The sequence below is a fragment of the Bison bison genome, unplaced genomic scaffold, assembly GCF_000754665.1.
Source record: "Bison bison bison isolate TAMUID 2011002044 unplaced genomic scaffold, Bison_UMD1.0 scf7180017864456, whole genome shotgun sequence".
Taxonomy (NCBI): Eukaryota; Metazoa; Chordata; class Mammalia; order Artiodactyla; family Bovidae; genus Bison; species Bison bison.
In genome coordinates, this window is record NW_011495018.1 from 29,209,504 (window position 1) to 29,233,684 (window position 24,181).

At 55.6% G+C, this 24,181-nt stretch overlaps 2 protein-coding genes across 2 annotated transcripts in view; one reads left to right on the forward strand and one right to left on the reverse strand.

Moving 5' to 3' along the window:
* Positions 1 to 1,388: 1,388 nt before the first annotated feature.
* Positions 1,389 to 20,721, forward strand: PDZD7 (PDZ domain containing 7). Its single transcript, XM_010859506.1, is given in 18 exon segments — positions 1,389 to 1,428; positions 2,095 to 2,479; positions 7,109 to 7,249; positions 7,559 to 7,733; positions 8,525 to 8,701; positions 8,938 to 9,085; positions 10,247 to 10,307; positions 10,682 to 11,083; positions 11,532 to 11,729; positions 13,707 to 13,757; positions 14,358 to 14,533; positions 17,847 to 17,938; positions 18,064 to 18,155; positions 18,308 to 18,379; positions 18,874 to 19,455; positions 19,755 to 19,855; positions 20,266 to 20,520; positions 20,523 to 20,721. Coding segments are annotated over 17 exon segments (3,075 nt in total). The 5' UTR covers positions 1,389 to 1,428; positions 2,095 to 2,259; the 3' UTR covers positions 20,655 to 20,721.
* Positions 20,722 to 21,258: 537 nt separating this feature from the next.
* LZTS2 (leucine zipper, putative tumor suppressor 2) overlaps positions 21,259 to 24,181 on the reverse strand; it is a 4,667-nt gene continuing 1,744 nt past the window's right edge. The window contains exons 3-4 of the mRNA XM_010859608.1: positions 23,392 to 23,703; positions 21,259 to 22,603 (exon numbers count right to left, since the gene is read on the reverse strand). Of these exons, the coding sequence (XP_010857910.1) occupies positions 21,920 to 22,603; positions 23,392 to 23,703 (996 nt within the window). The 3' untranslated portion in view covers positions 21,259 to 21,919. The remainder of the gene's footprint in view (positions 22,604 to 23,391; positions 23,704 to 24,181) is intronic.

A 24,181-nucleotide genomic window follows, 5' to 3' on the forward strand; every position in this document is an offset into this window, starting at 1 on the left:
ACTCGCCTTCCTCTCCGCGCTTCCCCCGCCTCCCCGCCCCCGCCTTCACATCCATCACGCGAAACGTCACGCGTGACGCTCACGGGCTTGCGAGGCGGGGGCTCCGCCCGACGAGGGCAGGGATTGGCAGGGCCTGGGGGCGATGAGTGTCATTAAGGGCGACGCCCCCGGCCCTGGCTACCGAGACCCAGCCCTCCACAGCCTCCCAGAGCCAATCAGGGCTCTGGAATCAGTTCTGGCCGCGTCCCCAGCGCGAGAGAGGAGGGGAGGAGCTGCCCCGTTTACTTGCATTCCCTTGGCTGGCCTCGGGAGGCACCCGGCCTCTGCCCAAGGGGTCTAGGTGCCCCCCGAGAAGGCAGGAGGCGCGGAGGGGCATCCTCTGACGGTGCGCCCAGAGGGACTCGTGTTACCTCCAGGCTTGTTTACATGATGGCTACCTTGGCCGTGGCCTTTGCCTACTTGGTCCTCTGGGCTCCTACCCCGGTTCCCATGAGGTCCTCTCGCAGCATCTAGACATTCTTATCCCCTCACAGATCAGTTCTGCTCGCGCCTGTGTCCTTTCAGTGCCCGCACCTTTCCTCCTCTGTATCTTCTATCCTCCCCTCTGTAACCTCTAGCTCCGCTGGGTCCCCAGTTTCCTTATGACTCCAGTCCCTATCCCTGCATCACAGACCCTGGCCCCTGGCCCTGTCCCGGAGGTGAAGGGGCAGAGAGCTCAAGATACCTCTGTCTGCATCAAGCAAGTGGATCAGACATTCTTCCTACTTCTGGTGGCCCGAAACCAGCTTCCCTGCTATGCGTCCTTTCCAGAACTGGAAGGCCAGAGAGACACTTTCTGACATAGAAGGAGGATGCATGTGAAGGCAACGTTCAAACACACACACACACACACACACACACACACACACCCCTCAGTCATCATACAGAACATCCATGCCGCAAACTGAGGCTCCAGCTCGAGCTCCTGCCCACTGCACGTTCACGCCTCTCTCTGCCCAGGTGACATTCCCTCGCTGAAGCCTCAGGGGTGACCGCAGAGAGGTGGCAATTCCATGAGCCCTAGTAAGTAGCTGGTTCGGCCTGGAAACGACGCGGTTCTAGGCTCGCCTGCACCGAACCGGTAGCGGGAGCCGGGTGAGCCGAGATCCAGGCTTTAAGTTCATAGTGCAAGATGGGGTATCAGAACTCGAACTGGAGCGGGTAGAAACCACCGGCCCCAGCCCAGTTTACAGACGGCAGCCCCAGGCACCCAGGAGAGGTGGTGGGAGGGAGTGACTGGCGGCCTTCCCAGCCAATGGAAGCCCGAGGCTGAGCGGGCCAGCCCTATTCCTGCAGACTTGGCGGGGCGTGGGCGGGGATTCCCGGGCCGCTGCTCTCTTTTCGCGCCTGCAGGCGGGCGAGGCCGGCGGCTGCCGCAAGCGCGAGAAGGTGAGGGGGGACGGGAAGGATGGAGCCCGAGGGTGGGCTGCTGCATTCTGGATTCTGGAACTGCTCTGCGGGATTTGGCCCGAGGTTTTGCGTGGGGTGTTGTGGGTGGGATTCTCAGCAGCAGGTCCCGTCCCCAAGTCTGGGAGAGGTTCATGCACCTCTTTAGACCCAAGAGAAGGGGGGACAGAGGAGACTGCAGCCTGGGGCTTGGAGATCTCTGGGGCCCTTGGCTGCAGCTGTCCCAGGTTCTGAAGTCCCTGGGGGCCTCAGCCCCTGGGACTGGCCCCCAGCCCACATACACAGGAGAGGTGGTGCAGTGAACTGTCCTGGCCCAAATCTCTCACAGTGCTTGCAGCCCTAGGGCCGGCAATAATCCCATCCCCACTTTCTCACCCTCTGCTGAGGACTGGAGACCTACCTGAGTAGATGACTCAGCTGAGAGCAGGAACTAGGGGTAAAAGAGGTTCTCACCCACCTTGTTGTATAAATGGCTTCAAAGTCCACAATGGTGCCTGAAATGGGCAGTTCTCTAGCCAGGGGTGGGAGAGGTGAGAGACCTAAGGGTTGAGCAGGATGCTCAAGCCATGGGGAGAGGGGGTGGAGGTCCTGGGGGGCAGCAGGGGCAGCATTTACACCCCTTCCCCAATCCCTGCTCTTCCTGTGCAGGCCTGGAGCACCGACTCCTGAGGAGAAGCAGAGGTTGGGGGCTCCCAGTCCTTGAGACCCCGGTTGGCACAGAAGGCTCATGGAGCCCCAGGCGTGGGGGGCCCTCCTCTCGAGGGTCAGCAGGTTCCTTCCGGACCTGCAGGGCACCACTCCAATCTAGCCAGCATGGCACATGGTTTTGCAGTGGGCTTCAACCCGCTGGGTCTTGGAGACCTAAGCTCCAGCTCTCTGAGCTCCCTCTCCTCCCGAGGCCACCTGGGCAGCGAGTCGGGCTCCGCAACACGATATCTGCTGAGAAAGCAACGGCTGCTGAATGGGCCCCACCGTGGAATCCGAGCCTCATCGCCCATGGGCCGAGTCATCCTCATCAACTCCCCTATCGAAGGTGGGGGCAGGGCTGGGAACTACCAGGGTGGGTAGGGGACAGCAGGCTTAAGTAGGTGAAGGGAGAGCCAGCGTGGGTGGGGAGTCCTAGGGATGCAGGGAGAGAGAGGGCCTCTGGTAACCCATAGATTCTTCCTCGTCTATCCTTTTCTCATCTTCAGACCGGTTTTTCAGTGTTGCAAGATAGTGGAGAGGTCAGAGCTGGGAGGTCTGGGCATGGAGCCGAAGAAGGGGTGTGTGGTATGCTAGCCCCCAAGTAAGCAAGGCCAAATATTAAATTGGCCCCCTCCCTCCTGTGGATTCTTCCTTTCTCCAGGCTCATCTGAGTATGACTTTTGGGGGATGGGACAGCATGGAGAAAGACATTCTTCATCAACCCGCCCTTTGTGTGCCCAGCTCTATGCTGGGCTGTGGGAGTCAGTGTCCAGATGGACAGACAGAATTAAAGGCTTCAGGTGCAGAGGATGGAGACAAAGGTAGACTGGAAGATGCTCCCTTGGCAAGAACGGGGAGGGGTCGAGGGTCAGCACGGAGTCCCAGGTCTGGGCCCCGAGGGAGAGGGACACCTAATCTTATGCAGTTGCTTAGTGCCGTTTCATGGCACACCTATCTTATACCAGCTCTCATTAGGTCCTGAGGGGAACTTACAGGGAACTAAGTCTCAATTTTCACCTTCCAGAAATTTCCAGTGTAGCAGGGCTTGGAGATGGAGCCATGGTAGCAGCTGGTAGTGGGGTAGAGATATCACAGGCAAGGTTGAAATGAAAAGTGTGGAATATGGCAGGTGGGCACTTAGGAGACAGCCTGGTGCAGTGACAGATGTGAGGCGACAAAAAGCCGGTGAACCAGGCAGGACCTTGCCTACCAGCAGGGGAGGGGGCCTCCCTGGGCATGGGCTTTCCCTGAGCAGAACCAGATAAGTATCTCCAGCTGCCCTCCTCTCTCAGCCAGCAGAGTTCCCCTGGCTGGCTCTCAGACTGGACCTTTCAGACCCTGCTGTTCCCTCTGACCTCACTGGGCCCCTCTGTCCCCTGCCCGGCCACAAGGGCAGGAGTGGAATATGCTGCTCAGAGAGCAGGCTTTCCCACGCCAGTGGCCCAGCACGCTCACCCCCGTCGTCCGCCACTCTGGCCTCACTTTCAGGTGAGCAGCAAGGCAGTATGTCATTCTGGACATGGAGCTGGAGTCCCCAGATGAACTAGGAGACACGGAGGAGCAGAAGGGAGGCACTGCAGTACAGCTCCTGCAAATCCCATCGTATTAGAATTACACCTGTACCTCCCCCCGCACACTCCATGCTCGACTATGATGCACACTGTCCCTCTGAAGAGCCTCTTCCAGCAGTTCCATGAGTGCTCTCTCCCTCACCCCATGCCCCAGTGCAGTCAGGAGAGCAGCCTCCCTTAGCAATGACGGAAGGACTAGGGCATCAGTCCAACCAATTGGTCTGTCTGGGTTGGAAGCATGTGAGCTCAGAATTGTCCCCTCTACCTGAGCACAAACATCCCCCAACTCACCACAGGCTGGAGCCCCTCCCCCATGTTATTTTATATGTTATTCTTTAGACCCTTCCAGAGGCCTAACATAACTGATGGGGGAGACACAGTAGAAAGGGGAACACTGCTACCCACATTGTCCTCCAGAGTTCCCACCAGCTCCTCAAACTCGCTGGGTCCCAGAGAAATGGCATTGTCTTTAATCCCAACCAGCCCCTTCTTCTTGCTCTCCTAACTCATTCATTTATTCATTGTTCTGGTTATTATTTCATTCATCAAAAAAAAGACTTAGCAGGGACTTCTCTGGAGATCCAGTGGTTAAGACTCCATGTTGCCACTGCAGAGGGCACGGGTTTGACCCCTAGTTGAGGAAATAAGATCCTACATGCTGTGCAGTGTGGCCAAAAAAAAAAATTTTTTTAAAGACTTAGCAAATATCAAGCACTGTGCAACATACGGGGAATACCTTGGTGGAAAGAATTACTAAGTCCCTACCATGATTGACTTCCCTCGTGGCTCAGATGGTAAAGTGTCTGCCTACAATGCAGGGGACCCGGGTTCAATCCCTGGGTCGGGAATATCCTCTGGAGAAGGAAATGGCAATCCACTCCAGCACTCTTGCCTGGAAAATCCCATGGACAGAGGAGCATCTTAGGCTACAGTCCATGAGGTCGCAAAGAGTAGGACATGACTGAGAGACTTCAGTTTTTCACTTTACCATGATTGAGCTTATAGTCCAGTGAAAAGAGAGTGAGAATAAATAATATTACAAATGAACAAATAATGAGAAAGGATGGTAATAATCTTAAAGGTATTAATTTGGATGATAGGATAGAGTAGTGGTTATCAAACTTCAGAATACATCAGAATTGCCTGGGGGCTCGTGAAAAGATTACTGGATCCTGCACTCAGAGCATCTGATTCAGTGGGTTTGTGGTAAAACTCCAAATTCACATGTGTGATAATTTTCCAGGGGCTGCTGATGCTGATCTGGAGAGCTCGCTTTGAGACCAATTTTGAGACTCCCTGGGAGGAGGGGGAGGGGCCGTTCTTCAGCAGGATTGCCCAGGAAGTCTTCTCTCAGAAAGTGGCACCCAAGCCAGGAGAACTGGAAATAGGAGGTGGCTTTACGAAGGCCTGGGCAAGAGCACCCCAGGCAGAGGGCACACAGAAAGGACTGGCTGGTGAGAGGAACAGGGAGGAGGTCAGTGTGGCCCAAGGTCATGAGGCCAGGGAGGGTGGCCAGGGGTGAGTGTTGAGAGGTGGGCAGAAGGAAACCAGAGAGGGCCTTATTGGGCATGGAAGGAATGTGCAGCTCCTTCTAGAAGCAGGGGCAGGCATTGAGGTTTTTAATCAGGGCAAAGGCATGACTGTGTATAGAATGGATTAAAGGAGACAGAGGTGAAAGTGAGGAGATAGTGAGGCTGCTGGGTATCTAGAGAGATGCCTGGTGGCAGGGCTAGGGCACTGGAGGTAGAGAAACTTCCCTCCTCAGGGGCCCCAAGCTCCTAGGCTCGAAACCCAGATTTTGACATCCCCCTGGCCCAGGAAGCTGGCTCTCCGGGAGGGAATGAGGAGAAAGAGAATCGGAGGGCAGGAGAGCAAAAGTCTCCTTGTCTGGGCTGAGAAGGTCCTGGGACCTGTGCAGATAGAATCAGCTAGGAAGCCCCAGTGCCTCTCATGCCTCTGTCCTGCACTGTCCCTGACTGCAGGCTGCCCTTGGGGATTTCTTCCAGAGACACTCTGCTCATGCACTGTAACTTGATTTCTCTTAGATCGAGTGTGTGTGTGTGTGTGTGTGTGTGTGTGTGTGTGTGTGATTTCCCCTCTCAAACACCTCTGAGTAAGCCTCACCCGAGAACTCTCACCTTCCCACCTGGGACCCAAGTTACCCCTCCAGTCCCCTCACTCTTCTCTAACCAGAAGACCACCTCTGAGCCTTTGCTCACTCCATCCCTTCATCAGTGCCTTTCCCTTCCCCTCCACCCACCCAAATCCCACCTTCCAAGAAGCCTTCCCCAATAGTTCTGGTCCCTAAAGTTCCCCTCCTCTGACTTTCCCTGTCACTGATGGAGAGAACCACTTCTGTGCTCTAGGCGCATGGTGGTGTTTTGGGTTTCTCTCCTCATGTAGTCAAAGAGCTCCTAGTACCCTCACCTCGAGAATCACAGAGTCTACAAGGTAAAAGGAGCCTCAGGGATCCTTCCACAACATCCCAGACAGGGATTTACTATCAGCTTCTATGCCTCCAAATAATGAGGAATTCACTATCTTTCATGGAAAATTCATTCCATTGTCTGCCAGCTAAAGGTTTTAGAGAAAGTTTTCCCTTATTAAATCTCCTCCGTATAACTCCAGTGTGTGGGCTTGGTTCTGCCCTAGGGGTTACACAGACAAAAATATCTAATGCCTTTTATAGAATAGTTCTTCAACTATTTGAAGATAGGCTTGTCTCTGCTGTAAGCCAGAGAGCCCAGATTCCCTCGACTGTGCCTCATAGAATGGAATCTTTTTCATCCATCTGACTCTGAGTGGCAGGGTTTTTTAGAATTTGGCCTGTCCCAGAGAGTATGGGAAACTTAGTAAGGATTACACACACACACACACACACACACACCCTACATTATAAAGGAAAGAAAACAGTGTCTTCTAGCATGGAGTTCTGTTCTGCCTGCTCCCACAGCCTTCCTGCCATGATCTCAAAATCACCCAGAGAGGACTCAGAAATTAGCTGCCTAATGGCACCCCACTCCAGTACTCTTGCCTGGGAAATCCCATGGACGGAGGAGCCTGGTAGGCTACAGTCCATGGGGCCGCTAAGAGTCGGACACGACTGAGCGACTTCACTTTCACTTTTCACTTTCATGCATTGGAGAAGGAAATGGCAACCCACTCCAGTGTTCTTGCCTGGAGAATCCCAGGAACAGGGGAGCCTGGTGGGCTGCCGTCTATGGGGTCGCACAGAGTTGGACACGACTGACGCGACTTAGCAGGAGCAGCAGCAGCCCACATTTAGGGTCCTGGGTGGCTGTGCCCAGCAACCCAGCCTTTGCAGGCCCCAAGTTAGGGTACTCAGGGACCCTCTGTGCCCAGAATGGGCAGGGGAGTCATGCCTGTGTCCCCACTGCCATCAGCCAACAGCGATGAAAGTGACATCATCCATGCAGTTCGAGTGGAGAAGAGTCCAGCTGGGAGGCTGGGGTTCAGTGTGCGGGGCGGCTCTGAGCACGGCCTGGGCATCTTCGTCAGCAAAGTGGAGGAGGGGAGCAGTGCAGGTGAGCGGGACCCCATGGGTGAAATCCTGGCTTAGGATGTGACCCCCCCACTTTGGTGGTATGCGGAGCTGTTGGCAGGGATGAGAGGAGAGGACCCTCAGTTTTGGAGGGACTGATCCAGTGGGGAGATGAAAGGGGCTAATGAATAGGTCCTTGGTCCGATGGGCTAATACTCAGACCCTACCTAGGGATCCCAATCTCATCGAAGAAACTGTATCCCAGGGAGCTTCAGGGATGGGAGAGGCTCAGCCTCAACCCGGGGGACTTCTCCCCAGGGGCCCCTGCCCACCAGCCCCTCCCCTGATACAGAGCGGGCTGGCTTGTGCGTGGGAGACAAGATCACCGAGGTGAATGGGCTGAGCCTGGAGAGCACCACAATGGGCAGCGCTGTGAAGGTGCTGACTGGCAGCAGCCGCCTGCACATGATGGTGAGACGCATGGGCCGCGTGCCGGGCATCAAGTTCTCCAAGGAGAAGACCACATGGTGAGCAGGCCTGGCCTCAACCCCCAGCCCAGCACCACCACCCAGAGCCATGGTGGGAGAGACCTAGAGTCCAGGGCTTCTGCTCTTCCCATCCCCTGGTACTGGAAACACAGGGATCTAATGGTCTGACCTTGAAATGAGAAAAGGCTGTGTCTTTCCCCCAGCCCTCCTCCCAACGCTACTGTCTCAGACCCCAGTGACCCTGCCCCTCTATGCTGTAGCTGCCGCAGACCTGGAGACAGGGCAGTATCTCTCTCCCCGGCCCAGAGAGGATTTAAAATGGAGCCTGGCAGTTTCGTGTGTGCCTGCTAAGTCACTTCAGTGGTGTCTGACTCTTTGCCACCCCATGGACCACAGCTTGCCAGGCTTCTCTGTCCATGGGATTCTCCAGGCAAGAATACTGGAGTGGGTTGCCATGCCCTCCTCCAGGGGATCTTCCCGATCCAGGGTTCAAACCTGCATCTCTTACATCTTCTGCATTGGCAGGCGGGTTCTTTACCACAAGTGCCACCTGGGAAGCCCAAGCTGTTGCTGCCTTGGGCCTGAGGAAAATATAGTATCCTCCCTCCTGGGCCTGGGGAGGATTTAAAGTGGGGCTTGGCAGTTAGAACTGCTCAATAAAGAAAGATTTCCATGGTTTCCCTAATTTGATGAAATCTATGTCCCAGTGAAGATCTCAGGCCCCCCAAAGCAGTTCCTCCTTTCCTGTGCAATTGTCTTGGCTGCTGGGAGGAGAGGGGTGGGTGGTGGTAGATGAGGGCCCAGGCTGAGGGCCCCCTGTGATTGTCCAGGGTGGATGTGGTCAATCGGCGACTGGTGGTAGAAAAGTGCAGCTCAACACCCTCCGAAAGCAGCTCAGAGGACGGTGCACGGCGCATCGTCCACCTCTACACAACCTCCGATGACTTCTGCCTGGGCTTCAACATCCGTGGGGGCAAGGAGTTTGGCCTGGGCATCTATGTGTCCAAGTGAGACTGGGGCAGGGGATGAAACGGAGTCAGGCTGGGACCTGGGGGTGCATCAGCAAGTGTATCCTGGCCAAAGACATGTCCTGGTGACCTAGGTTAGGGATAGGATCTGGAGAGGGGCCGGGGCTCCCCAGGAGGAGGGTCAAGGAGTTTGACCAGGTCATCCCTGTGTTCAAGTGAAGAGTCTGGAACGGGGAATGAAGGAAGGCATCAGATTGCCTCTTTCCTGACCCCAGAGTGGACCACGGCGGACTGGCCGAGGAGAACGGCATCAAGGTGGGAGACCAGGTCCTGGCGGCCAACGGTGTCAGGTTTGACGACATCAGCCACAGCCAGGCCGTGGAGGTGCTGAAGGGTCAGACACACATCATGCTGACTGTCAAGGTGGGCAGGACTGTGGGAGTCAGGGAGAGGACAGACTCTAGGAAGGACTTCCCAGACCAGTCTAGCACTTAATGCTGCCCATTGCTGTGCAACTTGTGAATTTCCACAGCCTCCTGAGAGGCAAGGCAGGCATTGTCCTCATCTCTCTTCACAGAAGGAACTGAGGCTCAGAAAGGCAAAGAAACTCAGGAATCAGTCATTTACACAGCTGATCAGTAGCAGGACCTGGTTTCAGCCTGCCCCCCCCACCCCAGGTGCAGTGGCCAGTGCCCTTTTGTATGAGTGGTGGTCTTGGAGGGTAAGGAGAAAATATCCTGCCCAGAAGGTGACGTGGTAGGACCAGGACCTGGATGGTGGGTGTCCTAGGGCACAGGGCAGGACAGAGATTGGATTTCAGGGGAGGTAACTGAATTCATTATTCATGTGGGTCTCACACTTGCCTAAGGATCAAGTCCTTCTCACCCTGGCTCCCACAGGAGGTGATGTCTTCCTCTCCCCAGGCCCCAACCCTGGCCCCTGCCCTGGTCCTCTCCTTTCTGAGCCTTCATCCTTCTCACCATTCAGTGCCTCCTCTGCCATCCCCCCCCACCTCTATTTCCCACCTCGCCTACATCCCATTTGTCCCCTTCCTTCCTCTCAAATTATCCCAAACATTCCCCTTCTCCCACTCTGCCCTCATTCATTCACTCAATACTTTTGAGCACCTACTATATGACAGCCATTATGCCAGGTACTGGGTGACAACAGTGAAAAAGATAGACAAGGTCTCTGCTGCTGGAGGGAAACAGACAGACTAGATGCACGTGGATTGTGACGGCTGTTGTAAGGAAATTGATGGAGAGGTGGGATGGGTTAATATGGGAAGGCCCTTTTAGCCAGGGGGATCTAAGGAGGAGACACCTGAAGAGCTGGCCATAAGATGAGCTGAAGGAAGAGAATTCAGGCAGAAGACACAGCATGTGCAAAGCCCTAAAGTGTAGAGGAAGTTGGCACATTCAGAAATGAAGCGGGTGGTGTCGCTGGAGTATGATAAGCTCAGAGCAGAGTAATTGGGTTGAAAAGTTGACTCCTATCCTATTGCTCCCGTGTTCTTACCCTCCCTTCCCACTCCCTGCTCACTCACTCCCCTCTGCCCTCCTATCCTCACCATACCCTCCCCAGGAGACCGGCCGGTACCCTGCGTACAAGGAGATGGTCTCTGAGTACTGTTGGCTGGACCGACGTAAGTGACCAGCTCCCCTAGGTTGGAGGGAAAGGGCCCTAAAGTGGAACTGGGTTCTCTGAAGAATAAGTGGGAGGGGCACCAAAATCTCCTCAGGACTCCTGTCTCTGGGCTCCTCTCTAAGAAGTTGCAGGTTCTGATCCAGGCTCTCCTGGGGGCAAGTCCGGGGTGGTTGGAGAAGTGCCTTGCCTAAGGTCCCGCAACCAGTTAGCAGGACTGCTGAGTAGTGGCTGGTTCCCGAGACCCCATGCTCACAACCTTGCTGCTGCCCAGCACTTCCACTCCAAGCCCACGAGTGGTCTGCAGCCCCAGCAGGGCCTCAAAGCCACCCGGCCAGACCTCTGAGATGTCCCTGCCCTCCCCACTGCCTGCAGTGAGCAACGGGGTGCTGCAGCAGCTGTCCCCCACCTCGGAGAGCAGCTCCAGCGTCTCCTCCTTCACCTCCAGTGCCCCCTACAGCTCGGCCGAGGGCTCCCTGCCCTCGGACCGCATGGATGTCTGCCTGGGGCCTGAGGAGCCCGGCAGCTGGGGCCCGGGCTGGGGGCGGGCGGACACAGCCATGCAGACGGAGCCCGATGCGGGGAGCCTCGTGGAGACCTGGTGCAGCGTGCGGCCCACAGTCATCCTCAGGGACACCGCCATCCGTTCCGACGACCCGCCACCCACCCGCCACCTTGACTCTGCACTCTCTGAGTCCCCCAAGACTGCTCTGTTGCTGGCCCTCAGCCGACCCCGGCCCCCCATCACCCGCTCCCAGAGCCACCTGACCTTGTGGGGTACGTGGGGGACAGGTTGCTGCTGCTCCCCCCAAAAGCTCTGGGTCCAAAATCTGTCTTGCACCCTGTCCTGGGCCCCAAACTTTCCTTTGCACCAGGCTTTGCCCAGCCACAGCTCCAGAACACACTTAGATCCTGTTTTGGGTTCCATTTTAAACTAGTCCTGGGACCCAAACCAGCCCTAACTCAGACCCTCCATCCTTAGGTTCCCAGACCTGTCCACACACACACACACACACACACATACGTACACACATTACTCACATAGTTGGAGCTGTGGGTGGGGAAGGGGTGGGAAGTTGGAAGAGGAACCCCATCCCCATCTTCATCCCCACCTCCCCACACGGCTGCAGATCCTGTCTGCCCCCGACTCTCCCTTCTCTCTGCCCCTCTCCACACCCCTGCCCCTAGTCCTTCCCTTCTGCCCACCCCTCCCTCCTGTCTGCAGAGGAGAAGAAGCAGCGGAGGAAGGAGAAGTCAGGGTCCCCTGGGGAGAAGGGGGCCCTGCAGCGCTCCAAGACCCTGATGAACCTCTTCTTCAAGGGAGGGCGGCAGGGGCGGCTGGCAGGGGATGGGCACAGAGAGGCCTGGACGCTGGACAGCAGGAGCCCAGCCAAGCCCCGCCCTCGCCTGGACCTGGAGAAAGGTAGGTACACGGGTCAGATGGGAGGACAGAGGAAAAGTCGACTTGCTATTCCACAGCTCTGAGTCTAAATCCCACACTGCCTCATCTTAGCTGTGAGCCACCACCTTGCCCTGCAAGCCACAAGAGTAAAATAGGAGTAATAATACCTGTTGGTGCTAGTGGTAAAGAACCTGCCTGCCAATGCAGGAGATATGGGTTAGATCCCTGGGTCGGGAAGATCCCCTGGGAAAGAAAATGGCAACCCACTCCAGTATTCTTGCCTGGGAAATCCCATTGACAGAGGAGCCTGGTGGTCTACGGTCCACAGGGTTGCAAAGAATCTGACACGACTGAAGCAACTTAGCATACACACACGCAATACTATTTCTTTAGGAATAATGATGAATCAGTGAATCAGTGTATGTTAATCACTTAGTACATGGTCTGACACAGAGTAGGTGCTCAGAATATGTAGTGGTCTTTGTTGTACTGCCTCATCTTCCCATTTTACAGATGGGAAAACTGATAAGAGTCAGCACAGACAAGAAGACCTTGGGTCAGATGCCCATGCTCTTGGTGCTCTTGGGAGTCAGGGCACTCCTTTCCTAGGGCATTTGGCTTCATCTCCCCTGGCCAGAGCTCCACAGGCTCTAGCCAGTTCTATTTTTTTATTTTATTTTTATTTATTTATTTTACTTTACAATATTGTATTGGTTTTGCCATACACTGACGTGAATCTGCCATGGGTGTACATGTGTTCCCCATCCTGAACCCCCCTCCCACCTCCCTTCCCATCCCATCCCTCTGGGTCATCCCAGTGCACCAGCCCCGAGTACCCTGTATCATGGATCGAACCTGAACTGGCTTTAGCCAGTTAGAGCAAGGCCATTTCTAAATCAAGGCCCAGGCAGGAGGGCCTAGACAGGCTTCACTCATGTTAAAGGCTTCCTGAGGACTCTTCCAGAAAGAATCTCTTCTCTCTGGTGAGATTCAAAGGCTGGACCAAAAGTGAATAAGTTGAGACTCTTGGGGTTGTCTGTGAGAAAAACTTAATTGAAGCTAGCTTTAAAAAGCACTTCTTGGTTCAGCTATGGATGTAAACTGGGTCTAAAGGTTTAAACAGTCTCCTCAGCCACCTGCACTCTTCATCTTTTGGTTCCTCTTTCCCCTGGTTTGTCTTCATCATCTTGCTGGCTTTGCCATTTGAAGGTAAGAAGGCCACTGTCGCTTAGCAACCCGGGGGAAAGAGCCTCTCCTTAAATAGTTCCAGATGATGTCCCAGGCTCTGGTTGGCCCAGCTGGGATCACATGCCCAACACATCACTTGTGACCTGGGAGAGAGAGAGGGTGCTTTCATTGGCCAGCCTGGGTCATGTGTCCACCCTGGAGTACAGGGACTGAGAATGCTGGGGGTGGGGGATGGGATGGATCCCCTGGTGAAATCAGGGTGCTGTTTCTAGAAGGGAGAGTGAATGTTGGGTAGGCAAAAAGGGGCTGGGCCCTGCCCCTGCCTGGGTCTTGTGGGAGAGACAATCCCTTCAAATCAGGGCAGTCTAACCACCCCCCCAAACTCATCTCTCTCTTCACAGCCCCCAAGGCCCTTCTCTCTCCTGGTTCTCTTCCCAGTTCTCTGGCTACTCCTCTCCCTCCTTCAAAGGCTCCTCTTTTTCTCTCTGTGCCCTGAAGGTAGGTGATTTGCCCTTGGGGTTCTTCCATCCATTCATATGCTTTCCAATGGACCTCTATGAGCAGGGCACACACTGTGCCCTCTCTTGATCCAAAGCCTTTACTAACTCCCCACTGCCTGTGAATGAAGCTCCTGGCCTGACCTTGGCCTTCAAAACCCACCTCAATAGCCTGGCCTCTTGCTTCCCAGTCATACCACATTCCAGCCTTGAACTCTCCATTCCAGCCCACGATCCAGCCAGTTCTGAGTCCCCAACCCCCATTTTCAGATGGGAGACCAGGGCTACAACTGAGCCTCTTTCTTCTTCTTAGCAGGGGGAGTGGGGCCCGTGCAGAAGTTTGTCACCTGGAGGCTGAGATGTGGTAATGCTTGCTTCCCCCCTCTGAGCCTGGTCTACAGTAGAGCTGCAGATGGGGTGCATGTTGGGGGTGCCAAGGGACTTTGGGCTAAACTCATGGTTAAGCATGGGGTATGAGAGACAGATTGAGAGGTGCACATTAGGGGCAACTAAAACAATTGGACTATGCTTTCTAGAAATATAGGGTTACACATAGATAGTAGGGTGCATTTTTTGAGGACTTGGAGCTTAAGCTGGGACTCCCAAAGGCAGATTTTTGGGGAGATGAGGGAGGGGGCCTTTCTAGAACTCCAATGGGGTCAGACTAGTATGACAGTACATATTCAGGGGGCCCAGGGGCTCTGGGCCAGGGCTCAACTAAGGAGCATACTGGGCTAGGGGTCTAGGATGGGGGCTGAAAGGCCTGAATTGGAACTCCAGTGATGGGCAGATTGCTGTGGGAGACCATGGTGGGGAACATCCGGGTTAGGCTGGGATTCCACCTGGGGAACCTGGGACCCTTAGCCAGTCTATTCTGGAGTCTGACCCCACTGAGGGGAGTCCCTGCCTTGGCTTCTGATGGCTCCTGTCTCCTTCATTGTATCCTTTTGCTCCCGCCCTGCAGACCGGGAGAGGGGTCGGGCTCTGCTCTCTGCCAGGTCTGGGAGCCCCTCCAGCCACCTGCCCAATGTGGATGAGCGGGTGCAGGCCTGGGAGAGCCGTCGGCCCCTGATTCAGGACCTGGCCCGGCGATTGCTGACCGATGATGAGGTGCTGGCTGTCACCCGCCACTGCTCCCGGGTGAGCCACCAGCCCACTCTCAGCCCCAGTACTTGGTCACTCAGTCACCCAACCCCTCATTCATTCAGGCCACTATCTGCTGGCCAGTATCTGGGTTTAACACTGTGAGCCCAGTGGTAAGTAAAGCAGAAGTCACCCCTGTGACATGGTTGCTCAGGAGTGCACACAGACACATGGACACACACACTGAGTTCACGGTCAGGAAGGAAAGATAGATAGTAACTAGAACCTAAGCACCCATAGAGACAAATCATGTGAAGTATTATGAAGGAAAAGGACATGAGAAAATAACCTGAGGCACAAACTAGACGGTGTGGTCTGGGAGGGCCTCCCAGAGGAGGTAATATTTAAGCTGAGGAGAGAAGAAGCCAGACCAGACAGGTGATGAGTTTGGGACCTCAGTCCCTGCAGTCACCTGCTTTGTTTTCTGTTCTCTTCGAAACCTCAGCCTTCCCCAGCTCATGGCTCCTTCCACTTCTGGGTCAGCCATCAGGCCTGGCCTCTCCCCTGTTACCCAAATAAGTAATCTTTTCTTCTCCCAACATACCCCAAGCCTCCCTCAATATCTACACTGTTTCTCACTGTTCCTTTCCACTTCAGACAGAAGCAGAAGTTCCCACCGTAGGGTCAAGGGTAGATTTGAGGGAGTCTTTGTAGCCTGAATGTTGGGGAGACTGTAGGAGGCACAGGTCACCCCCTCCAGGAGAACTGGAAGTCCCTCTCCTATCCTTCTGTCTCAAGAAGCCCCAGGTTTCCTGTGATGGGTTCCCTTATCTGCATCTGCATCAGTGCATGCGTGATCCTCTGTACCAGGGCAAACGGAAGAGTTTCAGGAAATTGTTTGTGGTTCCCCCCCACTCCCTCACCTTGGTCGGGGTGGGGCTGTGTTATGTCTGTGTGATGTGTACTTTTGTTTATCTGGGTTTGTGTTGACTTAACTACATAATTTGGGCTTCCCTGTTGGCTCAGTGGTGAAGAACCCAGCTGCCAATGCAGGAGACACAGGTTCCATCCCTGGGTCAGGAAGATCCCCTGGAGAAGGAAATGGCAACCCACTGCAGTGTTCTTGCTGGGAAATCCCCAGGACAGAGGAGCATGGCGGGCTACAATCCATGGGGTCGCAGAGTTGAGACTTTTGGGACTAAACAACAGCACTGTATGATCGTATCTGTGTGCATGTCACCTGGAGACTGAGGCACAGTAATTCATTCATCCTTTTCCCAATGCTTGGTTTACAGCAGAGCTACATATGGAGATGCATGTTGGGGGCAGCTAAAGGCCTCTGGGCTAAATTCACTTGAGTGTCATGCTCAGCTTAGACTGCCAAGTGGGGCGGAGTGTACCAAGTCTTTGTAAGCCTGTGACTCTGGGCTCAGGCCACCAGGTGGAGCTCTGTGTCAGTTTCTTTGGATGCTGTTCCCCCATCCCTCTGCTCCTCCCACCGTGCCCAGACCAGGAAGACCTCTCCCAGAGCCCTGCAGCACCTAGGGAGCAATGCCCACCACCCAAGTCTGACCCAAGCCCCACCCATACCAAGAGATCAGACCTTTGGGGTAGTGTCCTGGCTGGAATGATTAGTAAAGCTCCCTTAAATGTGTGGTCCTGAACCCCAAGCCTCCCTTCTATCTCCCACTCTGAGCCATCTCCCCATCTCCTGACCAGGCATTATAAACTACCTCTCTGATCACTTTACAAACTCCCCAAACCCCCTTGCAGCCTCTTGTCTTTGGCAGAATAGAGTACAAGTTCCTTATCCTCACATTCAAGGCGCTCCCTGATTTGACTCCCCAGCTCACTAACCTCTGCTTTCCCATGGTCACCATATCATCTTCCCCGGGTATAACATGTAACATGATTTATACAGGTTACGACTGCGCAACTCTAGGAGCACCACCTGCACTGTAGTCCCAACCCACACAGCCTATATGGAGGCCCCTTCATGTACCCTGTGTGCATGTGTGTGTGTGTCCTCTGTCCATGGAATTCTCCAGACAAGAATACTGGAGTGGGTTGCCATGCCCTCCTCCAGGGGATCTTCCTGACCCAAGGATCAAACCCCCATGTCCTGCGTTTTCTGCATTGCAGGCGGATTTTTTACCCACTGAGCCATAGGGGAAGCCCTGTTAAACTTCTATGAACCCATTACTCCACACCACCCTTTCTTCTCAACTTTCTTGTATTTCTTTCATTTATCTGTAAGAGTCAGTGTAAATGCCACCACCTCCGTGAAGCTTACTCTGATCTTCCCACCCCCCTCGGAGACTCCCTCTGTGCCGTCGCCAGGGGTTTGTATTTTACTGGGGTTGGTGGCTCTTTGTCCTTGTGCCCCTACTGCCCGGTACAGGACCCGGCACTTAGTGGATGCTGAATGCAGGATTGTGGACTTGAAGTGTGTGCACATATGTCATTGGTTCTTTGCCATTACGTGCATCTCTCTCCAGACAAAAGGGGGTGTATTGTCGGTATGTGTATGTGTGAGTCCCTGCAACTTTGTGTGTGGTTAATTTCCAGCTATTTATGAATGTCTCGCTCTGGCCACCAGGGTGTGCTGTTTCCCAGTGTCCTGTGCTTGCCAGGGATGCTCTGTGTGTGTCTCTCGTGGCACTAGGGGGCGGTGTGCTATCCAAGTTGGGTGACTCCCAGTATTCAGATTGTCAGTTTGCGACGGTGGGGTGTGGCTGGAGGCATCCGGGCAGTGCCAGGCAGAAATGCCTCCACTGCCCTGGCTAAAGACTGGAGAGACTTTCTATAGGGCCACTCCTTCCCCAAACTCCCCATTCCAGCCTTGAACAAAGCCTAATTTGTCGGTCTGTATGCAGACACAAGCTGGGACAGCCAGGCACACAGCCTGGCCTTTGGCTCAAATTCCTTCCTTCAGCCAGGGAGGTGGGGGTGGGGAGGAGAGTCCACTCCCTGCATATCCTTTTCCGGTACAGTAGTAGGTAGGAGCCAGATTTCTCAATTTTCAATTTCTCTTCACACTTCCTCATCTGTGTGGCCTGGGGCAAAGTCCTCTCTGAGCCTCAGTTCCCTCATCTGTAAAACAGGAATAACTGATGTCACCTCTCAAAGTGGGAGACCATGTGTAAAAGGCCTAGAAAAAGGCCTAAAGCTGTTACTGGTGTTGCTGTTACCGCTCTGTCATTATTATTGCACGTTCCACCCAGTCACCGAGTAAGACCATCCTGTGGACAGCCCGGGCCTGGGGGAGAACCTTTCCTAAACATGGGGACCCCCACATGCCCAGGCATGCCCCCTTACCGGGCTCTGGAGGTCCCTGCTGCTACCTGACCTGTGGTGCCTCTCTCTGCAGTATGTGCACGAGGGCGGCGTGGAGGACCTAGTGAGGCCCCTGCTGGCCATTCTGGACAGGCCGGCAAAGCTGCTGCTGCTGAGGGACATCAGGTGGGGAGGGCTTGGGGGCAGGGAGGGGACCCCCGATATCTACCCTAACCTCTCCAGGGTGGAAGCCCCTCCAGGCCCCCCTGGAACTGAGCCCTGCCCACACCTCATCTCTTACCCTCCCCCAGGAGTGTGGTGGCCCCCACAGACCTCGGTCGCTTCGACAGCATGGTGATGCCTGTGGAGCTGGAGGCTTTTGAGGCCCTCAAGAGTCAGGCAGGTCAGCAGCCAGGGGGCAGGACTGAGGCTCCTGAGCCCCAAGTGGGGCTGGGGGTGGGGGGCCTCCCAGGGGAGAGGGGCAGAGATGCCTGGGCCCTTTCAGCTGTGTCCCTCAGGGAGCCTCGTTCCTAACCTGCTCTCCTCTCCAACCAGTTCGGCCTCCTGCCTTGAGACCCACCCGACAAGACACACGACCCAAGCGTCACCTCATCACTCCCGTGCCTGGTCAGTCAGAGTCCCAGAGCACAGGGAGGGGCACACCCCAGGGGGACTCGGGGAGGGAAAATGGGCGTTACATCCCTGTTCCCACATAGGACTTCGTGGCTTCAGAGATACGTGTGGTGTGGTTCCCTGAAGGGAATCCCTCGTCTGCCAGGACCATTTTTATCACGTCCACTAACCATCTGTACTATTATTTACTTACTAATTGGTTTTAAAACCCACTCACTTGTTAAATCATCTCATTCTATGCAATAATCTCTGAGAAGTTACCAGCTTGGTGTGGGAGTCATATTTTTACTCAGACATGATAAGATAAAACTGTAACTATTCCAATAGAAAGTATTAAAATACTTTTGCAATAGAGCTGGGGCAGTGTTGTAACACTGCCGTAAGAGCACCCCCAGGTCTCCCTACCCCCACACAGTGAGGACTGGGCTCTGGCCAGGCAGTTTGGGCTGTTGAGGAGAGGGCGGCCTGACCTTGGCCCTCTTCCCCAGACAGTCGTGGTGGCTTCTACCTGCTTCCTGTGAACGGCTTCTCAGAAGAGGAAGATGATGGGGAGCTGAGGGAGCGGCTGGGGGGCCTCCAGGTCTCCCTGGGTGCCTCTGTCCCCTGCCACCCTCATAAAGGGATCCCCCCTCTCCGAGACGTGCCAGTAGATGCCTTCACCCCATGCCGAGGTGCCTGCACACCCCCTCCTCAGCCACCTCCCGTGGCTCCCCGGCCCCCAAGGCCTAACTGGCTGCTGACCGAACTGTTGACCCTAGAGGACCCTCGGCAGAGCCGGAGCCAGGGCCCAGCCCAGAGCCGCAGCCGGGGCCGAGGCAAGTCCCCCGGCCGCAGGCGTTCGCCATCCCCGGCACCCATCCCCACTCCCAGCACAGCCAATGGGTGTTACCACAAGCCTCGGAAAGCCAGGCCCCCTCTGCCACGACCTATGGATGGGCAGGTGGCCAAGGCAGGGGGCGGTCAAGGGCCCTCTGAGAATGAAACTGGCAGGACAGCTGAGGAGACAGCCATGAAGGTCCCTAGTGGGGAGCTGAGGACGGTCACACTGTCCAAGATGAAACAGTCCTTGGGTGAGTCCCGGCAGGACTGGGCCTGGTGGGGGGTGGGGGCTCAGGTGTGGGTGAGGTTGGTGGGCTTGGTTTTGGGGTGTGACTTGGGGACCTGGGACAAGGGAAAGAATCAGGGTATAGTTGGGAAGGTCTAAATTTGGGAGGCTTGGGGTTAGAGTGAGTTGAGGATGGAGTAGTAGTAGAATCTGGGGGTTGGCTTGGGGGGCTCTCTATTTGGGGATGGGTCCTGGGTTCTCCAGGGAGCTCTAGGCTTTAGGCATGTGGCTGCACTGTCACCCAGCATTTCTCCCTCTCACTAGGCATCAGCATTTCTGGGGGCATTGAGTCCAAGGTACAGCCCATGGTGAAGATAGAAAAGATCTTCCCCGGGGGCGCCGCCTTCCTCAGCGGGGCCCTTCAGGTGGGTGAAGGGCACCCAGACCCACTCTTTAGGCCCAGATCTGAATTCTGGCAGGGGGCAGGACCAGTGCATGCTCATCTTCCAGCCAGACATGTGTAGACTAGGTCGTGGGAGGAGGCTTGGAGCAGGGGGTTAACCTGCAGGTTGAGCAGACCTAGGGGAAAATCTGTGCCCTTATGCCAGCCTGGGCCTGAGGGTGGCCCATCCTGTTCCACCCCTAGCCCCAAGGGACAAAAGGCCATTGTCTGTGCCCCACCCTGCCCCCATCGGGCTCCGGGCACAAAAGTCCCATTGTCCATCCCCTCCGCCCAGTTGGGGAGGAGTGTCCCAGCTGGTGGAGGTGAGAGGTTGGGGGTGGGGTGGGGTTGACCTGAGAAGGGAGGTCTGTGATTCTCCCACCCCCATCCCAGGCTGGCTTCGAGCTTGTGGCTGTGGATGGAGAGAGCTTGGAGCAGGTGACGCACCAGCGGGCAGTAGATACCATCCGCCGGGCTTATCGAAACAAGGCTCGGGAGCCCATGGAGCTTGTGGTCAGGGTCCCCAAGCCTGGCCCACTGCCCTTGCCCTCTGACTCGTCAGCCTTCAATGAACAGCGGCTTCCTGCTGACCATTCCCCTGCCCACTGACCCCTTGATGGCACTCCAGCTGCCTCCCAGAACTTCCCATTAATGCCCTTCCCACCCAAACCCAGACCCCTCCTGCTGACGCTGGGCTTCTCCAGCTGACCCCAAGCCCAGGCCTCTCTCCAAGCCTCCTGCCTCCTGATACTAATCCCAGGTTCTCTTCAGTTATCCCGTAACTCTTCCCACTGACCTCGGAGAATCCTCCTGCCATCCCCCAGACCTTACCTACTAATCTCTTTAGGCTTCAGGAACCTCCCACTCCTGCCTGCCTTGCTTTCTCCACACCGGTGGCTCAGATCCCCTCCCTCGCGTCTCCCTCCCCAGTTGTCACTAAGGCTCTACCTGTTCCAGATAAACTCAGTGTCAAGGACAAGGTGCTACTGGGTAGTCGTGTCACCAGCTCACTGCCCCCCACTTCCCAAGACAGGAAGGGGACACCCAGGGTCTGGAGTTGGGGATTGGTATGCACTTTCTCATGATTCCCCGAAGCAGTGAGGGACAGGGACTTTCAGAGATGGCCCTCAACGGGGTCACCACATCCAGCCCCCAGCCCCAAGCAGTGTTCTGTTCAAGGGAGAGGAAGGTCTTTTCTAGTTTCTCAAACCCTGAGAGCCCATTTCATGTTTTAGTCCACTAGGACCTCAGATTTTCTACTGGATTTGCCCTTCCCCATCACCCTTTCCCTACTGAAGATCTCTGTGAGGGGTATGGGAATAGCCATCAAATAAAAGGGCAAGGAGGTCAAGCAAGTTCCCCTAATCTTTATCCACCACACTCATCTTTTTTTAAAAACAAAAAATTTTTAATTTTTTTCTTTGGGTTTGTACAAGAAATTTACAATGTGAAAAATATACAAGTGAAAAACGAGGCCAAAAACCTGGGTGTGGGGAGGGGCCACTTGGTCACAAACACAAATAAACATTTCTGAGTTCTTCCTTTGGTCTGACTACAGCCCCCTCTCCCCAGGAGAGGGGGTGCAGAGCTGGGACCTGGAGATCAGACCCCAGTCCCAGCCCTGTCCCCCAAAATGGGCAGGGTTGGGGGGCAGGCACATCTGGAGCAGCTGGCGCTATCTGGCTCGCTCTGGCTTTGGGATGGTGGGGAGAACGTGGAGATGAGGGAGCCCCTTCCTTTTCCGAGACCCCTGGCTGAGTGGGCTGGGAGCGCTGGGGGTGTGTGGGGTTGGCAAAGTAGCAATGGCAGTATTTGGGGAGTGAATGAAATAGGTCGAGTGAGTAGGAGCCTTTGGGTGACAGTGAACACAGGAACCTTCAGGGAATCTGATCCAAGTCATCGGGCAGCCTTGAGTCCTTGGCAGAGGCCCAGAGACCTGTATCCCAGGGACTAAGGCCCTTGGGCCCTCAGACTTTGAGGCCCTCAGTGGATCTGAGGCTACTGCCTGCTTTCAGGAGACCTCTGTGCAGAAGGGGGTGCTAAGGCCCTAGATTTCGGTGGCAGTGATCTCCTCCAGGCAGATGCAGGGTGCTGGCTCCGCCAGGCCCAGGTCCGCGAGTTCCCGGGCCTCCAGCTCCAGACTGAGCTGCTGCAGCTCCTGCTCCAGCTGCCGGTTACGTCGGTACATCTGGATGTAGTTGTGCTGCAGCTGCTTCTGGTAGCGGATCACCTGCTCCTTCTCTGCCTGCCAGGCCAGCCGCTCCCCCTCGAAGCTGTCCCGCTGCTCCTCACCTCGCCGCCGCTCCCGCTGTAGCTCCGCCCGGAGCCGCTCCACCTGGGCCCGCAGGCTGCCCCCGACCCCGGCGGCGGCCCGCTGTGCCTTGGCCTCATCACTCTCTGCCAGGAGGAATGGGTCAGCAGTGGCAGGTGGCACAGGGGGTTCCCGGAGTCCGGCAGCCTCACTGTCCAACTGCCCAGCTTTCTCCCGCAGCCGCTCAGCCTCTTGACGGTGCCGCTGCAGCTCCTGGGAACAGGCCTCCAGCTCCAGCTCCCGTGTCCGGGCCGCCTCCTGGAGGCCCCGTGCCCGGCCCTCACTGACCCGAAGCGCTGCCCGGGCCTCCCGCAGTGCCACGCGCAGGGCCACCAGCTCGCTGCCCTTCTGTACCAGCTCTGACTGAGATTCCTTCAGTTGCTGCTTCAGCAGGGAGATCTCACCTGACTTCTGGCACACCTAGGGGTAGGAGACAGTTGGAAAAGACGGTGAGAAGGTTCTCCCAGGTGGCCAGGCCCTGACATCAAGCTGGGCATTTGGGGAGAGGCAGTATGATCACTGTACCTATTTTACAGATGAAGACACTGAGGCAGCTATTCATTGGCTAAGGTGGAATATAGACCCAGATCTTCTGGTTTCAAAGCTGGGGTCTTTAAACCATCATGAAGCAGCAGCTTCATGCAGGTTTGGCAGGAGTGGAAGCAGCAAAGGGCAGTGCCTGCATTTCCAGTTGGGAGGCACTACAGTATCTTGATGAAAAGCATAGACACTGGAGCCAGACTGCCTGGGTTCAGATCTCAGCTCCGCCACTGTGTGTGGAGTGTGATCTCAGGTTCCATCCCTTCTGGGTCTCATTTTCCTCACCGATGAAATGAGATGTGAACAGCACCCAACTCACAGGGTTATTACAAGGATTAGATGATACTCTATGTTACTTGCTTGAGTAGCAGTACCTGTCAAGGAGTAAGCACTACATTCTCATTCTTACTATTGGTGGGAAGGCAGTGGATGGGAATGTCACTAGCTACCTGAGCACTTAGAGCAGAGCCATGAGGAGACCAAATGTGAAGGCCCCCAAGGAGACCCATACCCAGAAAGGGAGGTCAGAGGGGGGAGCCTCATCTCACAAAGGTGAGGAAGGAGAGGCCCTCTGGGGATGGCAGGTGAGGGGATGTGGCTGGGCCCCTCCTTTCAAGGCTTACCCTTCACTGAAGGCCCTGCTCCCTGCCCCTCCTGGTACAGCTCACCTCCCACTTGGTCTCCTCTAGCCGTGGCCCGAGCTCCCGTTGTTCCCGCTCGAAGGCCGCGCAGCGCCGCTCCAGCTGCTCACGTTCCTGCAGCAGCTGCGCAAAGTCGTCCTGTAGCTGCCGCTTCTCCTGCTGCAGCTGGAACACCTGAAGCTGCAGCAGCTGTTGGGCCCGCTGGGCCCGGGCCACGCCATCCTCTCGCAGAGCCTCTCGCTCACGGGGCCAGTGCCGCTGCCGCTCCTCGTACACCTGTGGGCGAGAGGGCAGGCCTGGGTCCTGGAGGCTTCCCCACACCTCGAACCCTGGCCACCCCCAGCGCCCCAGTCACCAACTGCCCTGGTGGCCCACTGTCCTGGGCTCAGGGAAGATGGATTCAACAGTGACAATAATTAGGATACCAACAGTAACAACTACTTTTATGAAAAGAAAGACAACAACAATAGCAAGCATGTGTGTGGCACTTCCCAGGTGCCAGGCATTGATCTAAGCACTTTACACCCTTCACCCTGCTTAATCCTCAATGATAACCCTCAGGCCAGGAATATCCCCATTTATGGTGAGTAAACTGAGGCTCAGTACAACTGAGTAACGTGCTCAATCAAGGCTGAAAGACAGTATATGGTGGTGCCATGTCAACCACTCTACAGTTTAAGCCAGACAGCTGGGTGGGGATGGGGGTCACCAGCCCAACACCTGCCTCTTAGCAGACAGAAATGCGTCTTGTATGCCCAGCACCTGTGGATGTCCTGCCATGCCACCCCCATCACTGCCACTGACCACACCTGGCACA